The sequence below is a fragment of the Dendronephthya gigantea genome, unplaced genomic scaffold (genome assembly GCF_004324835.1).
Source record: "Dendronephthya gigantea isolate DGI-Jeju-01 unplaced genomic scaffold, DenGig_1.0 000807F, whole genome shotgun sequence".
Classification (NCBI taxonomy): domain Eukaryota; kingdom Metazoa; phylum Cnidaria; class Anthozoa; order Malacalcyonacea; family Nephtheidae; genus Dendronephthya; species Dendronephthya gigantea.
The window spans coordinates 10,256-22,567 of NW_021163817.1; the positions used below are offsets into that span (position 1 = coordinate 10,256).

The following is a 12,312-nucleotide window of genomic DNA, read 5'->3' on the forward strand; positions in this document are numbered from 1 at the left end:
TCAATGAAAGGTATATTTGGTAAAGAGTCTAGTCCAGTGACTGTACAAGTCTTTCATCAAAGTTTATCAATTCATATTGAAAATGTAGCATGTTGAAATCACTGAGTTCTACATATTACGGAAAGATTAATTGATCTATCTTGACTTAACGTTTCCCGCTTTGCCCAAAAACCGTGGTACGCGCTTAAGTATCCAAATTTGTATACATGCTGGCACAAGTGAGCACCAGCGAAGAGTATTGATATACTTTTGAATATGTTTTGGTTCTCCTTTTATATCACGATATAAAAATAGTATCATCATATAATAGCGTTGCATGCAGGCATCAGAAATATGCACATTATTATCATAATAATGTTATATATGATTTCCTGCATATAACTGCTGAAGCTGAGTCAGATTTGATTCCTAATACACAGGTTTAATAAAAGCTTTGATGCCTTTTTTCATACACTCTTTATTTAGAATAACTTTTTATTCCATATTTGCTAAAGTTATCGGCTGAAAAAGGGTTTCAGTTGAATGATAATACTTTCATATTAGTTTATTCACGGGTTATTGTGTAGTGAGAGTTGATCAAGATACACTGATTAATACATGAAAGATGAGACAATACGCTAAAATTATTCCGTATTTTTCTAGTTCATGTATCGAATTATGCACAGGACTATTTGCTTAATCAAAATCCTGTAATGCAGGTCGATGCCGCTTCGAAAGCAGCAGGAAGGAATAAGATTGCGTAAGCTAGTTTGCGGGCTAAAACAGTTTAGTAAGCTAAAACAGCAGTTTCCAAAAAAAACTCTTATCAGTCTAATTTACTCTAATATACTACTGAAAGAGCGTTCGTCGCAAGTAAAAACCAAATTGATCTCGGCGTTCTGTCACAGCGTTATTTGTTATTGCGGTGGTGTGAATCCTTCACTTTCGAATGCCACATTTTCACCGTTCTTTCAACTTCTTTGACGATATGTAGACAGCTTGCAATTCATTTCAAAAGTTCAAAAATACCGAAAACGAACTTTCATCTCTCAAACGAAAAGTTGTTTCGTCTGTTGTCGTGGACTTTATTATTATGATTCAAACTACTCCAGGGTCAATCTGCGACATTGCAGCAATACGACGAAAAAAGAATATATTATTATTCGTGTTGTGTGTGTAATTGAACTGAAAACCCATTTTTACGGCTAGATTTGCATGTAAAAATACTGAATCAAGGGTAAGGAATTCACATTCCTTGCGAGTTGCGTACTGTATAGTGCGGTTGCCATGCAGCTTTGGCAATTCACTGACCGTAAAAACAATCAATTTGAAAAGAATAATCTGCTGTGTACACAGCGTGTAATTAGCCACCGCGTTGTCCTGTCGAACGGATGCATATAAAAAGTATGAACAATTATATATATATATATATATATATATATATATATATTATAATATATATATATATATATATATATGAGAAACAATAATGCGGTTAACAATTTCATATTCGTATTTTTAAACGCTGTAAAGACATTCGTTTATGTATATTGTTTATAGTAAATTGTGTGGCGTTGAAAACAATTGCCGAAGTAAATCTAAAACAATGTTTTAGTGTACATTCATTGGGAATTCTATATTTATATAACGGTTCAAACTTGAACTTCCTGTTATTTTTTAGTAATTAACGCGCGGGTGGATCTATCACGAACGGATGTTGATAATGTATATATAATACAAAGCGCCTGGTCAAGAGAGAATAAACCAAGAAGCTGGCAAGTACCACCACAATGGCAAAAGTATATGTATGTTTTTGTGTTATGTTTGGGATAATGTGCGATACCAAAAGTCAGTCTATGAATACGAGCGTTTTACAAAGGATATCCACACCAACACCGACTTTATTGAAAACAACAACTTCTGATATTTCTTTCCTATCATTAGTCGATATTGTAAGTTCCAAATTTTTGGGTTCAATGGATGGTGTTACGGCTACACCCATGCATAATATATCAGCAGCAGGTTCGTAATTTTGTGTGTGTATAAAATATGTATTAATGCAACCCGATCTTGTAATTTTTATTAACTACCAAGATCTGATCGGATTCCCATGTACAGCCCCACCTGATTTATATAATTACTGACAAAATTTATACCTGGAGGGGGCAGTCTAACTAGATTTGATCATCCTGGTTAAAATTTGCATATACACGTATGCATGGTCACACTGATGAATGAATACGTTAAAACCAAACGCTAGACTGCATGGCATGTGCGAAATCATACAGCAAGGTTTCGATTCTATTTCAAAGTCATCATCAGACTATAACTTTAAAGCTACATATTTCTAATTCATTACGTCAAAAACGGAAGTCTCAATAAAAGAATCACGACGGGTTAGCAGTGAAAAAGTGTCTACGTGCATAGATATAAATTATGCCATAAGAAACTTCAATCTTATGCGAATTACCATCTACCCTCCACACAGACAAAGTACATTGGCAAAGTGATTGTCAAATAAAATTAAGTTGTGTAAAATCGGTCTTTCTTTTGGTTAGTGCTTGTAATCAAACAGATTTCAGCCAATTTTGAGGTAAATATCCTGCCAAACTCGTTTATTATTGTATATACGTCACAGCCACAGGGTGTCTGATAAGGACGGAAATTATAGAGATGTTTGCCACGATAAAGATACTTGTGCAAGTGACTAGTTAGGAATGATCTGGAGCAGGTTGTATAAAAGAAATACACAACTCTTATCGTATGTCAGAAGTTTCATCATTCCCCTATCCGGTGCATTATTACACCATAAAGGATCAAAGACACTTTTTAATTCTTGAATTAAGAGAAACCTATACAGTTGGCAATGTTATTTAATAAGGTTACCATATCATTTCATACTGCTGATAGTGGCATTCATTTAAAAACACTGTCCGGGTGTAGTTTTAAAAACTAAGTGGAGGTAGTGTTATGTGAAATAAAATTTGTAAGCCTATGTTACCAAATACGTTTTTTCATAATTTTAATTTGGCTGCCCCCAAAAATGTAGCTCATATGCATAGCTTATTTGAGTGGAATAAAAGCAAGGGAGTCACTATTAAGCTTATTAAGAGTGTGCTTTTAGATTACATGCAGGATCGAGTCAGTGTTTTCCCAAACGAGTAAAGTATTGTAATGGGAGTCATATTCATGGGCCAGTTTTGGCTTAGGTTACTATCCTAGGGAATTACATCTTCGTATACTGTACTGAAAAGTGCCTTCAAAATAAATCAGTGGGAAAAGGAATTCGAATATATAAGCAGGGGTAAACTTCCCAAATGAATTTTAACAGCAGCGACGGTCGTTGCAATTGTTTGCGTGATGGGCAAGAATAATTGTTGATTTCAAAATACAAATGACACATAATACTTTATAGGTGTTATATAAGACAGCTTATTGTTTCTAGCATAAAAAAGTATCATATTTTGACTTATTTTAACAGATTTTCCATCTCCATCCATTCATTCCATTCGAGTTTCAAGTTCAACTATTACACCCGGATTTAATCAAACAGTCTCGCCTGGCGGTGTTTTTCCAACACTTCCCGTGACGCCAAGTAATCAACATATAGAAATAAGCACCACAACCAGACCTTGGTTACCACCAAATCTTTCAATACTGCCTACAACAGGTATGTTAGAACGCGTTAGACCTATATTTTCGACCAATAAGGTACATTTGAGTTGCAAATGAAATATAATTAACCCCCTTGGCCATTTATAAACTGAGCAGATATTTATTCATCAAACACGAGGAGTATAATCACCCGTACCACCATATGCACAGTTGCCGGATAGTAAACGGTCTACTTTCATCCGAGGAAAATTATTGCTTACATTACATTTGCTATTTATCAAATCATTTATATATATGCGACAAAAAAGCATTTATTGCAAACATGCAAAAATAAAAATACATGATAATTGGGCAATCTTTTGATTTGCATGATTATGGAGCAATTTTTGGACCAGGGACTGGTCCCTAACCGCTGCTAATCTTCTTCTTGTTGTTGTTAGGAGGCGACGCTCTTTAAAAAAACCCTAAGGCTCTATCATTACTTGTTTGATCGGAATGAAACTTGGCACAATTATTCTAAGCAATATTCCGCATCGATTGACGGAGTTCGAATTTTTACTTTTGACCTTTGAAGCAAGTTACAAGCAATTGTTGATATATTTGCAGCAAATAATAATTATACGGAAACGATTAGAAATACATTGTCCTCTCCATTGTTATAAATACAATGCAGTTCAGAAATTAAACTCGGTTACGCAGTTCCTGGTCCCTATAGTACGATCGTACTTGTTATTCATGATCATCAAGAAAGTAAAATATTTAATAGAGTTCAGCTCATTAACTGGTCCATATCTTGCTTGCTCTTAACATAATGACATTAGATCGATTCATTTAAGCATACAGTTTGCCGTAAATAATTTGCATATTTGTTCAAATATCTTTCAATTGCTGCATTATAAATTACACTGCGCATCCGTGAGTTCCGCGAAATTTCAGAGAATCATTCAATATTTTCAATTTATATGGGTAATGTAAAATATTTTTCTTGTATGGGTATATGTCACCTCTGCATTTTTAGTTTATTGTTACAACGTGATAAATCATTAGTTTTGAAAAGCAGGAAGAATACAGACCAAAAACTTTGAAAAATATCTTCAAGATGTTTGGAGTAACTTGTTCAGAAAAAAGCAATGAAACCAAATTATAACCGACCCACTAATCTATTTTGCATTGTACAGTTTACTATAAACTTGCGAGGATATAATTTGACACCATATGCAAATTTAGGCGGAAATAGACTGTTAATTTTGTCCTGATCTTCTGGCCACAGATGTTGAATATCTCTCGATTTTGGATAATTCAGATTATTTGTATGGGGTAAAACAGTTTCCTGAATGTATATGCTTATAAATAGTTAAAGAGACACTTTAGGAATGCTTTAGGTGTAAAATTACATTTTCCTAGCATGAAAAATATTAAAACATATCTTACGTTGGTTTATTGCAGTCGCAATACCTGATCCTCCATCTGCATTTAACTCCATTCGAGTTTCAAGAACAACTAAATCTCAAACATCAGGAAACACGGTTGCTATACCTCTATTCAATGCAACAGTCTCGCCTGGGGACATTTCTGCAACACATCCCCCAACACCAAATAGTCAACATATTGAAATCAACACCACAACTCTGCCTACAACAGGTATGTTAGATTTAAGAACTCGTTTCACTATATTTTTTCAAAAGGCACATATGAGTAGCGAATATATGATAAATTTTGCTTGATTAGTGCTTTGTAATTAATACAATACAATAATACAATAACGCAACACTTTACACATTCTTATCTCAAATCTTTAATGTCATACAAAGCATTTTTGAAATGAAATTGTAAACATGTAAAAATGAAAATACTATGAAGCATGGACTCAAGATGAATGATAATGGTTGCAATTTTTATTTATTATCATTAGAAAAGTAAAGTTTGGCTTTAACTTTAGCTACCAGTGTCTATAGCTTGCTTACTTTTGACATTAGACTCATGTGACGTAATAACGTTGGATTATTTGCATCATTGCATGCATGGTATAAATAAGATTCATGAATGTATGTTTAAAAGACACTTGCATATGGTCTGAATTCGACAGTTTTTTAGGAAATTTAATGTTATAAAATCGAAAGGCGAGTGAAGCAGCAAGTAAGCATGCATGTGACTGTCGACAGTATTATTAGTGAAGTAAATAGCGTATTATTTATTCATTAGTTCATACTAATTATTGTGCGTAACTGTAATATTTATTGTAGCTATATAAGCTGCATGGACACACCTATAGTGCTATTGTTGTTAACGGCACGGACAAGGACGGTAGTCCGATATGTTTTTTCCATCGCATTATTACAATTGTTTGTTAATAAACGAGTAAGAATACCTGTTGGACGATTTGGGTCAATCGCTTAGGCGAAAACGGAGCACTGTCATTTCCCAAAGGCCGGAGTATATAATCTGTTGAAGATGATAATAGACTGTGAACTATTATAAGAGGTATAAGTCAATGAAATTATTTTTAATCTAAAGAACAAGCAGACCTACGGCAGTATAAATAAGTGCTATAGCACCTGCACCAGAAAGCGTCGAAATCGGTCTATTAATATAATTTCTTCAACACCTTCAAAGATGTTGACGAATGCACGATTGGGATTCACAACTGTGACGATCGAGCAACGTGTATAAACACCGCCGGGTCGTTCAATTGTATCTGCTATCCAGGTTATACAGGAGATGGAATCGCATGTGTAGGTACGTATACTTTCCATTACAACTTTGCTAGGTCGCATGTGAATTTACCAGTCGCTTGGAAAGAGGCACAATTTAATGTGCTAAAATTGAAAACTCGAGAAAAATGCGCCACGAACAAGCTAACGAACTTGAAGAAGATAACAAACAATTAATAAAGAGAAAACATTCTACGTTTTTCTATACGGTTGTATAAAAACAAGCGTGGGAGTTTGGGAGAACGAGAAATAAATCAGTGGGAAAACAAGCACGTAGGGCGAGTTTTAATTCAACCTTTTTTCGAAAGAAGTTTTTTAGAAAGTGGTATCTCGCAAGTGTTTCTATATCTGTATATAAACACAGAAAAAATATTTTCTACTTCTTTTATAATAAACTCAATAAAAAGATTTTGTACAAATATTATAAATCGATTCAACTACAAATTCTCATTACATTAGGGCCTGTTTGCACGGTCCAATTTTATCAACTCAGTGAATTTTGACCAATCATAATGCAGGAAAATCAATAGTGACCTCGAAATTTATACTAAACTGTGTAGAAACACTCTTCTCGACCAATTGACACGCGCGTATACTACAAATGTTACGAAAGTTATTCAAATATAATCAATCATAAAGGTGTTCATGCTACTATATATAGCTATACAGTAAATCATTAAATTGTGAAAAGCAACTTTGTCGTCGAATATTCACTTTTGTCACCTTTGAAGATATTGAAGAATGCACGCTTGGGATTCACAACTGTGACCATCAAGCAACGTGTATAAACACCGCGGGTGGTTCAATTGTACCTGTGATCAAGGTTATACAGGAGATGGAATCGTATGTGTAGGTACGTATACTTTTGATTACAACTTTGCTTGGTCGCATGTGAATTTACCAGTCGCTTGGAAAGAGGCACAATCTAATGTTCTACAATTGAAAACTCGAGAAAAATGCGCCCCGAACAAGCACACGTTTTTTTTGCCTTGAGCATGTATAAACTGTTGAAGAAGATAACAAACATTTAACAAAGAGAAAACATTTTCCTTGTTTATAAGAGTTATATAGAGACAAGCGTGGGAGTTTGGGAGAACGAGAAATAATCAGTGGGAAAACAAGCACGAAGGGCGAGTTTTAATTCAACCTTTTTTACGAAAGAAGTTTTTTGGAAAGTGTTATCTCAGAATTGTTTCTATATCTGTATATAAACACAGAAAAAATGTTTTCTACTTCTTTTATAATATAACTCAATAAAGAGATTTTGTTCAAATATTATAAATCGATTCAACTACAAATTCTCGTTACATTAGGGCCTGTTTGCATGGTCCAAATTTATCAACTCACAGACAGTGAATTTTGACCAATCATAATGCAGAAAAATCAATAGTCACCTCGAAATTTATACTAAACTGTATAGAAACACCCTTCTCAACCAATCAACACGCGCGTACTACAAATGTTACGAAAGTTATTCAAATACTGTATAATCAATCATAAAGGTGTTCATGCTGCTATATATAGCTATACAGTAAATTATTAAACTTTGTCGTCTAATATTCACTTTTATCACCTTTGAAGATATTGAAGAATGCACGCTTGGGATTCACAACTGTGACCGTCGAGCAACGTGTATGAACACCGTTGGGTGGTTCAATTGTACCTGTGATCACAGTTATACAGGAGATGGAATCACATGTGAAGAAGGTACGTAGCTACTTTGCATAACAACTTGCTAGTTCGCATGTCAATTTAATTTATCAGTCATTTGGGAACATAACCTTAAGTTCTAAAATGAAAAGGCGAGAAAAAGGCGATTTTCCACGATTTTCCAATAGCCAGAACTCCAGTTGCAAGCGTTGCGGCTGCAATTGCTTGTCAATAGTATACAGTGAGCCTATCGCGAGGCGCGATTGCTCATTAACAGCCCAAACAGAAAGTGGAGTTTCTTTGGGGGCCATGGTAGTTACGCTGCGCAAGTCTAAAGATGTCTTTTCCTTTTATCACTGGAACTATAGTACTTTGTAATTATAATAAAATCTCACTTAAGTATGTCAAAGTCATACGTAAGCGTAAAAACTGAACAGTCAGCAAATGAGTCCCTTAGGAGGATACCGTAAAATCTTTGAAAACGATGAATTAGTAGCTAAGCATATTGAAGGCGTATACAGTACTGATCAAAAGTACTCTAACAATGTTTGCACAGCCTTCATAAAAATGCTCATATCTACTTTAAAACAAAGCAATTTTTATGAAAATTTTACATGTTACAAAGCGAGTTCTTTCGCACTGTTCGCAGCTATTTTAATTTACTATTTTAAACCGAAAGTACATTTATAAACAAACAAGTGCATTTACTACTTTTTTTTAGTTTTGAATAGAGATCGAATAATGCCAACACATTACGGATGTATTTGGAATAGGTTCTCCTAATCACAGTCAACATCTGTAATTTACAACACCAAGAGACCCAAGTTGCAGGGCTTTGAATATTTAATGTTTTATGCTCATTTAAAAATTTATGCACCTAAAAACTGTTTTTTGCACTAAAAGGCCTGCTTATTCTGAAACTAACAATATTCTGGAATGGAATAGTGGGAAAACAGTGGAAAAGTTCAAGCAACCAAATTAATACGTCATTACCACGCCCACAACGGGAAATGAACAGATACTAAGCTCAAGATATCATATCAACGGAGAACTAAACTAATACCACGCCAAAGTCGTCATACCAACGGAAGCTAAACTGATTCCTCGCCCAAGACGTCATACAAACGGAGAAATAAACTGATACATCGCCCAGACATCATACCAAGGGAGAAAAAACTGATTCCACGCCCAAGACCACAATTAAACTAACGGGGAAATAAACTGACACCTCGTCCAAGACGTAATCTTTGTAAGTCAAGAACTCTCGAAACTAAAACCAACTAAAGCAACTGGTCTTGACGGAATTCCAGCGAGAATGTTAAAGGATGGGGCCATTATAACTGCAGAGCCGATTGCATATATTATAATCTAACAATGTCGACAGGAAAAATTCCAACAGAATGGAAGGAAGCTAAAGTCACGCCTGTTTTTAAGCTCTTATCTCTAAGATAATGGAACGCTCAGTGCAAGTACAGCTCGTGGTATTTCTCACTGAAAACAACGTGCTATCTAGGTATCAATCTGGCTTTCGAAAAAAACACTCAACTGAAACTGCAGTTATTTATCCTGTCGATCATATACTTGAACACATGGACAAACAGCAATTAACCAGTGCCATATTTAAAGATCTTAAGAAGGCATTCGACCTCGTTGACCATGACTGTCTTCTTCATAAAGCAGAGCACTATGGAATCAGAGGTCGAAGTTTAGAGTGGCTTCAAAATTATCTCACAAATCGAACGCAGAAGGTAAACTATGCGAACGAACTATCCCCTAGCCTTGTTTTAGAATATGATGTTCCTCAAGGGTCCGTGTTGGGGCTCTGCTGTTTGTCCTATACATCAACGACCTACCGGAATGCCTAATAAATTGCTCAATAAGTACGTACGCTGATGACACGATCATATTCTACACTGGTCCTAATACCAATGAAATTATGAACATCTTACAAAACGATCTAAACCGAGTAACACAGTGGATGGCTGATAATAGGCTTGTTCTAAATCAAACAAAGACGAAAGTTATGCTCTTTGGAACAAAACCACGACTTGACAAGACTTCAGGCTTTAATGTCCAGCTTCATGGTCATGACATTGAAAGAGTCCCAAAATTTAGTTATTTAGGGGTACTGCTTGATGAACACATAACATGAAAGGAACATACTGAAGTAGTATGTAACGAGTTTGCCAAACGGCTAGGTTTACTATCGCGAATACGTCCCTGTTTAACACTAGAGGCGTCGAAGAGCGTATACAACTCACTGGTGTTGCCAGTTTTCGACTACACCGATGTCATTTGGACAGAGTTATCTGTTGGGTGCTGTCAAAATCTTCAAAGACTGCAGAATCGTGCAGCGCGCGTAATATTACAACAGACTAGTTCTAAGAAACGTTTTCTAGTTTGAACTGGGTGGATTTAGCCACTCGTAGAAGTAGGCACAAATGTATCTTAGTTTTCAAGTGCCTAAATAATTTAGTCCCAGCGTATCTAAGTAAATACTTTGTGAAAAATCATAGTATCCACACATATAATACTAGAAGAAAAATGATCTGCATCTTCCAAAACCAAAGCTTAGTTTAGGCAAAAGAACTTTTAGATTCTCTGGAACACTTCTTTATAATACACTTCCGAGCAAAATAAAGAATGCTACAAGTTTGTCTAATTTTAAGCATTGTATTCAAAATCACTGTTTTTAAGCTATAATGTAATATTGTTTTGTAATCATTTTTGTATCTCATATGTACATAGTTTTAACAATCTCTTTAATAATAATGTAATGATAGGTAATTAACTTAAATTTTGTAATTATTTTATTATATGCAGGGCCCCTAAGGATACCAGCCTTTGAGCTGATTGGGCTACCCTGCTAAAATAAAGTTTCTATCTATCTATCTATCTTTCATACCAACGGGGAAATAAACTGATACCTCGCCCAAGACATCATACCAACGGGCAAATAACCCAAGACATCGTACTAACGGAGAACTAAACTGATACATCGCCCAAGACATCATACCAACCGAGAAATAAACTGATACCACGCCTAAGAAATCATACTAACGGACAACGAAACTGACACCTCGCGCTCAAGACGTCATACGAACGGAGAAATAAACTGATACATCACCCAAGACATCATACCAACGGGGAAATAACCGAAGACATCATACGAACGGAGTACTAAACTGATACATCCCTATGACATCATACCAACCGAGAAATAAACGGATACGACGCCAAAGATATCATACCAACGGAGAACTAAACTGACACCTCGCCCAAGACGTCATACCAACAGGGAAATAAACTGACACCTCGCCCAAGACATCATACCAACGGAGAAATAAACTGATACATCGCTCAAGACATTATACCAACGGGGTAATAAACTGACACTTCGCCCAAGACATCATACCAACGCAGAAATAAAATGATAAATCGCCCAAGACATCATACGAACGGCGAAATAAACTGATACATCACCCAAGACATCATACCAACAGGGAAATAAACTGACACCTCGCCCAAGACATCATACCAACGGAGAAATAAACTGATACATCGCTCAAGACATTATACCAACGTCATACCAACGCAGAAAGAAACTGACACCTCGCTCAAGACGTCATACGAACGGAGAAATAAACTGATACATCGCCCAAGACATCATACCAACTGGAACTAGACTGATACCTGGCCCAAAACATCATACCAATAGGAAATACTGATACCACGCGCGCCCAATACATCATACCAACGGGAAATAAACTAAAATATTGATTTCAAGAGACCGAATAAACATCGGGAGCGAAATTGGGGAGATAGAGATAATCGCCAGAGCAAAGCGACTAAAACAGAAGAGATACTACAACAGATATTTGGAGCTCAATGGTAGTGGCTATGAGTCATTTTGTAAATGGGCGGTTTTTTAAGTCTATTTTTTCGTACTGTGTGCGAAGGTCAAATGTGTGCGCTCTTTATAGGCGCCTACCTTACATCTCCGTTTTTTCGAGGCCCCTCATGCATGACGTCCCGGTATTTCTCGTCAGTCTGGTATATCATTTACTTCTAAAAATTACATATTTTCTTTAGGTCTTCAAGGAACTGATATACCAATTGATTCTCCTTGTCGGGAATTTTACGGCAAAACAAATCTGTCGCAAGACAGCATTGAGATGGCACATTATCAAATGCATCCATTCTATCCCTTAGTGTACACCTCATGTTCGGTGAATCTTTACCACTAATCTGTTCCGTTTATTCTTCCTGTTTTCGATATCGTTTCCAGCAAGATTTTACCACCGTGTTGGATTTGTGTGATCAGGTCTCGATGGATTGCAGTTATGCAATTAGGAAA

General features: G+C 35.8%; 1 protein-coding gene across 1 annotated transcript; it reads left to right on the top strand.

Annotated features, from left to right (window-relative positions):
• The first annotated feature begins 3,339 nt into the window (after nucleotides 1-3,339).
• LOC114544486 (mucin-2-like) lies at nucleotides 3,340-5,324 on the top strand. The gene is made up of 3 exons (XM_028563114.1): nucleotides 3,340-3,343; nucleotides 3,461-3,649; nucleotides 5,041-5,324. The coding sequence occupies exons 1-3, from the start codon at nucleotides 3,340-3,342 to the stop codon at nucleotides 5,316-5,318; spliced, it is 471 nt and encodes a 156-aa protein (XP_028418915.1). The 3' UTR covers nucleotides 5,319-5,324.
• Nucleotides 5,325-12,312: the final 6,988 nt, after the last annotated feature.

Coding starts and splice junctions, on each gene's coding strand:
- LOC114544486 (XM_028563114.1), top strand. Junction 3,650..5,040: donor TTCAATACTGCCTACAACAG/GTATGTTAGAAC, acceptor GGTTTATTGCAG/TCGCAATACCTGATCCTCCA.